General features: G+C 37.7%; 1 protein-coding gene across 4 annotated transcripts; it reads left to right on the top strand.

Annotated features, from left to right (window-relative positions):
- LOC133697953 (nuclear transcription factor Y subunit B-1-like) lies at positions 1 to 4,509 on the top strand. Of its 4 annotated transcripts, none has more exons than XM_062120795.1 (7): positions 1 to 187; positions 491 to 712; positions 1,073 to 1,202; positions 1,270 to 1,344; positions 1,471 to 1,554; positions 1,664 to 1,702; positions 4,188 to 4,509. In XM_062120795.1, exons 2-7 carry the CDS (start codon positions 495 to 497, stop codon positions 4,233 to 4,235), a joined length of 594 nt encoding a protein of 197 aa, XP_061976779.1. In that variant the 5' UTR covers positions 1 to 187; positions 491 to 494; the 3' UTR covers positions 4,236 to 4,509. The 4 variants fall into 4 exon arrangements, with proteins under 4 accessions (XP_061976779.1, XP_061976778.1, XP_061976781.1 ...); XM_062120794.1 differs by having other exon boundaries at positions 481 to 712; XM_062120797.1 differs by lacking the exon at positions 1 to 187 and adding an exon at positions 188 to 306.
- Positions 4,510 to 5,473: the final 964 nt, after the last annotated feature.

The following is a 5,473-nucleotide window of genomic DNA, read 5'->3' as shown; positions in this document are numbered from 1 at the left end:
AAAGAAGGAAAATAAAATCCAGCAAATCACAAACTACTATCTCCTTCCCCTCTCTTCCCTCTCCTCTTTTCTCCATCGTCAGATCTAAAAACTTTTCATTCTTTCTTTCTCTGTTTCTCCCTCTCTCCCTCCCAACTCCCGCGCCAAATACAAAACCACCCTCTCCTCCCCCTCTTTCTTTCTCCAGGTAATACCTAACAACCTCCTCCTCTCTCTCTAAAACCATCTCACCTAGGGTTTTGATCTCCTTCAATTCCACTCTCTTCTCTACTTTCCGTCTCAACATACGTATACTTGTCCGTTTCTGTCGGTGTATGCGTATAGAAACGTGTCGTGTTGTATTTGAATTTGTATTATACGTGTTATTTAGGGTTTAGTTTAATTAGAATTGAATTAGAATAATTTGTTTTGGTTTGTGATTAGCATATAATTGCTTTGAATTTTGAATTAATGCGGTGTGTTTTTCTGATCAATGTGGAGGTTTTCTAAGTGAGATGGCGGATAATCCGACGAGTCCGGCGGCGGGGAGCCACGAGAGTGGTGGTGAACAGAGCCCGCGGTCAGGGGTGAGAGAGCAGGATAGATACCTGCCAATTGCTAATATAAGTAGGATCATGAAGAAGGCGTTGCCAGCTAATGGAAAAATTGCAAAGGATGCTAAGGATACTGTTCAGGAATGTGTTTCTGAGTTTATTAGCTTCGTTACCAGCGAGTAAGTAAAAGTGATGATGATGTATCTCTTTTGTGATTGATATTGGTTTTTGATTATTGAAAATTGTTTGCTCTTTTTGGTGGATTTTAATTCTAGGGGTAGTGGGATTCTGTGGGGAACTGTTTTTGGGGGTTTCGGGAAAATGGGATGTTTATTGCTATTTGGAAATGCAGTTGGGACTTTTGAAGTGTATCTTTTGTTTATCTGTTTGGTGTGTTTGGAATTAATGGTTTTCTTATTAATATAATTGTCGGTTAAGGTTTTAGTTTGTGCAGTGAAATTTTGCTGCTTTGGGAAATTTAGGGTTCTTGGACTGAGAGTCTGGGTTTGTGAAATGTGATTGGATGTTGTTTTCTTTAGGGCGAGTGATAAGTGTCAGAAGGAGAAGAGAAAGACAATCAATGGGGATGATTTGTTGTGGGCAATGGCAACATTAGGATTCGAGGAGTATATTGATCCACTTAAGGTGTACCTGGCTAGGTACCGGGAGGTAATTAGTCTTTGATTTTTGGGTCGTCTGTGCTCTAGTTTATGATTTATTTTGTTTTACTTTATAGGTTGTTTTGGAATCTAATCTTCTGACTCTTCTTTTTTCTCTGGTTTTATTGGATGATGCAATGCCACAGCTGGAGGTAAATAACATTTTTTTAATTAAAACATTGTTTCCTTCTCTCCTAGCTTAAGCAACTTCTATATAAATGTTCTTATAAGAAATATGTTCTGTAAAGTTGGGAGTTATGTTTCAGCAACTTTGGCAGGGTGATGCAAAGGGATCTGCTAGAGGTGGAGATGGATCTTCTAAAAGGGAAGCAGTTGGAGGTCTGCCTGCTCAAAATGCACAGGTGAATTTTTGTAAACATGCTTTAGAGGTTGATTATTCTGTCCTTGTTGAAGTTTCATGAACTCACCGAATTGTTTTTTTCCTGCATTTGTGATGAACAACCACATCAGTTTGCTCTTCAAGGATCCATGAATTATATAAGCCCACAAGTAATACTCTCTCTCTCTCTCTCTTACACACACACACACACACACAGGGAGAAAGATTTTTAAACCAATGGAATATAGAGTCAAATGTTAAACATTTAAACTAATAGTATTAGAGAATTATAAATCTTCATTTATTGAATTATTTTTTTAAATAGTCATGCAAATTCCTTCTCTTGGATTCAGAACTGTTGTCATTGGGTCAAATATAAATGACACATACTATGCAAGAATAATCAGTTCTTTTCTTTCTTCACAAAAAGAGTATGTAGGAGCACCTTCCGCCCTTGTTCCCAGAGTGTCTTCATTTTTAATCCTGGATTGACAGGAAAACAAATTTGACTAAATTCTTGAAAAAAATCAACATTGTAGATAGGTTACAAAGTCACAGATGTTATACAGAAAAATGTAAGGCTAACTAATAATCGCAGAGGAAAATACAGAGAAAAGGGAGGGCGACCAATGTTTTGATGACTAAATGCTTAGATGATTGAGTGAAAGTGAAAAGTCTGTAAAAAAATATAAATCTATTCTCTCACAATCATATTGATAAGTGGAGTAGATAAGGGGTTCAAGAGGGAGAAAAGGAAATGTCTTTTACTATATTGGTCCAAACCAACCATAGTTGGGTAGTTATATAATCACCATAACTTTGTGACTTGTATACATGTTCAAACAAGTAAATTCTCAACCATCTGATTGTTAATGAAGTGAAAGAATGCATTTCTTCTGGACTCAGGCTGTATGTGATTGTTGGGGATCCTGGTTTTTTAGATCTCATGAGAAATATCTATCAGACAATCACTGCATTTGCAGTTTTATGTCGCATCTCGGAATTGAAGCAAATTATGGATTTTATTTTGGTTTTTTGAGATGAGCTTTACCTATTTTTTCTGAACTTCATACTAGAAGGTTTCTGTATGTATAGAAGGTGGGGCTTCTTGTCCTAAATCCCAGTACTATTATACCATAATTGGTTTGGTGCCTCTAATTATATGCTAGTAGCTTTCCCATGATCCTTGTAATTATCTCCTTTGAACAGCCATTCTTGGAGAAAACATGTGTTGTCTGAAGTTATCATTGCTGATAAAGGCAGTTTCAAAGTACTTGTCTTTAATCGTCCCATGAAACTACTCTCCGTTTCCAGAGTCTCTAGAAGCAAAATAATCACCTTCAATAATCTATATGTCTGCTCTAATATGTGGGAAGTTTATTGGATAGTGAACCTTGCAACCAGTCAACAATAATATTCTGCTAGTAAACACTTGATATGCTGTTGAAGAGCCCCTGGCCAGCCTAAATTAAATCCTTCCCTTTTCCCATTTTGCTCAGACCTCAAATGATCAACATTCTTATAGTAGCATCATTTTTCAGTGTGCTCCAGCATGCTGGAATGACTTATGGTTGACTATGAGTTTGTTTGGGACAGGGCTACTATCTCAGGACATCCTACTATTTAAACAAAGACTTTTTTGTTGGTCATTTATAATGCAGACAGCATCATTTATGTAAAGGAAAAAAGAAATCTTGATAGGCATATGGTATTGCATGAAACCCAAGTGAAAACTTGATAGGCATAAAGGGAGGGCCAAACTTTGCCGGCCCTTCTTCCTGACCAATTCTGACTGCATTATTCCTCGACCTCTTTGCAAACTTCTTGCAGGGAACTTGAGCCTGTATTGTACATGCTGCCTCTTATGATGATTCTGACATGGTTGGTCATTGATCCAATGCTCGGTTTAATCCAAGTATGGGTTGGTAATTGTATCATAGACCTGGTTTAGTAATGTGGGAGATCATATTTGACTTGGTGATCGAATTTTTTGACACTGTGTTAGTCTTAAGATGGTCTGGATGTTGCTCTTGAATAATCTTCTCTTAAACAGAGTGACACTGTACATCCTAATGATTTGACATTAACAGTCGTCTTCTTCTTATTGAAAGGTTTATCCTTTCTAATCTATCCAGGACCTTTTCAAGAGTACTTGTGAACAATGCAAAGCAGTTGATATTTTCAAGTTAACTCTGCTTCTGATACTTCGAACGTGAAATATTTGCATGATTGTATTGGGATGAAAATATGAGGCTTGGAAGAATCAGTAGTCAAATTCTCTTTTTGTGCAGATTAAATTAAATAAGCTAACTAAATTCAGGCATGTTATTGATTTATGTCTGTAGTTCTTTTCATTTGCAGATGACATTCTTTGATGGTCTTGTTGACATCATACATTCATATTGTCTTCGATGCATACATGCAGTGATGGGATCATGTTAGGATTTAATTACACGTAGGGATGTAGCTGGTTTAGCGCCGGGTTCATTCTTTATTATCTTGCTCTGTTCCTTGTAGATAGGTGTGTCAGCAACATGGAAGATGAAATAAGATGCTTTTTTTAGTTCTGTTTTCCCGTTCTTTTAAGGGAATTAGGGGGTTTGATGAAATTGTACCTGCGGCCTGTATTCTCATGGGCTTCTTGCCATCTTGCAGGGACAGGGACAGCATATGATCCTTCCTTCCATGCAAGGCAATGAGTAGGATTCGGCTTTGCTTTTGTCAATTCAATGAATTCTAGTGCTGGCAAAACTCTTTAGTTTCAACACTTGTAGAGTCTTTTGCATTAGTTGATCTGATTGAAACCAAAGCGCTATGCATTTTGGCGGCTTTGGTTTTTGGTTATTGTTGGAGGTGGTTTAAATGTGGTTGGTGCCGTCATCAGCAGAGCAGCTTACTGGTCAGATTAAGTTATGTAAATTTGCCCTTTATCTAATATATACTCTTCCGAGTATTGCCAGGATGGTTTCTTGGAGCATCTGAAAGCATACCTCATAGGCCTGTCGATGTTAGCCTCTGATTTTTCGGAATGCTAACATGTTATATGCTCATCAATTGTCAAATTAATGGACCTATGCTGAAATATAACGATCAGAAAGGGGGGAATTGTTTCGCTCAAGAAATTTATTTCCTGTAGTCGCATATTCCCTTTATAATTGATCTCGTTTGCAAGCTCTTGGGTCCCAATCAGATTGGGTAACCCAAACTTTTTTCAACAAGAAGGCCAAATTGTGCATTTATTTATGGTGTTGAAAGTAAATGCCCACATGTAACCTACCAAATGCACGTTAGTTGAAACATACAAGCATGAAGTGCCAGACACTCTTGTACCAACGAACTTGCTGCCACCTAGAAGAAGCACACATAGTAGCACGTGACATAGATAGTGACACGTTACTTTCAGGCGAGTGCTGATAATACAAGCTTACAGTGAAAGAGAGTCACGATCATCATGCCATGCTTTTGTTGCTGTCTGTCGAATCGAAAAACTTGGATATGAAACCACCCAGTGCTTGAAACAAGACATAGCAGCATGGCAATGCTTGTAATATCCAGTGTCTCCATCTCCCATCCCTTCCCACGACGTCACCATGATTTCTTGCTTGCACGAGCCTGCCAGCTCACCCCCCATCATTGCCCACTTGCCCTCTGTGTAGGCGATCAATCTCCCTCTCCTATGACTGTACCGTACCGTGCCTCTGATTCCTATCGATTATGAATTAACTTATTAAATAATATCCATTACAATTTGATAGATTCAGATTAAAAAAAAAACTAATTGCTTATCGCTATTTTGGGATGGATAGCACTGTAATGTAAAGGGATTTGAGTTTGAATCCTATATTTTGTTTGAACGTGATATAAGGAAATGATAACCACAAATTACTGTCAATTTTTTTTTTAAAAAAAAAAAAACTGTGATGGATTGATTTGTAAAGAAG

This window comes from Populus nigra, chromosome 6 (genome assembly GCF_951802175.1).
Source record: "Populus nigra chromosome 6, ddPopNigr1.1, whole genome shotgun sequence".
Classification (NCBI taxonomy): domain Eukaryota; kingdom Viridiplantae; phylum Streptophyta; class Magnoliopsida; order Malpighiales; family Salicaceae; genus Populus; species Populus nigra.
The sequence above is the reverse complement of the archived record's forward strand: the minus strand, read 5'-3'. Positions and strand labels throughout refer to the sequence as shown.

What these genes read in the sequence shown, in the direction of transcription:
- LOC133697953 (XM_062120795.1), top strand. Translation starts at nt 495, where the DNA reads ATGGCGGATAATCCGACGAGTCCGGCGGCGGGGAGCCACGAGAGTGGT. An exon ending in TGCCTGCTCAAAATGCACAG is followed by an intron (nt 1,555 to 1,663) that starts GTGAATTTTTGT and finishes CAACCACATCAG; the next exon opens with TTTGCTCTTCAAGGATCCAT. An exon ending in TGAATTATATAAGCCCACAA is followed by an intron (nt 1,703 to 4,187) that starts GTAATACTCTCT and finishes GCCATCTTGCAG; the next exon opens with GGACAGGGACAGCATATGAT.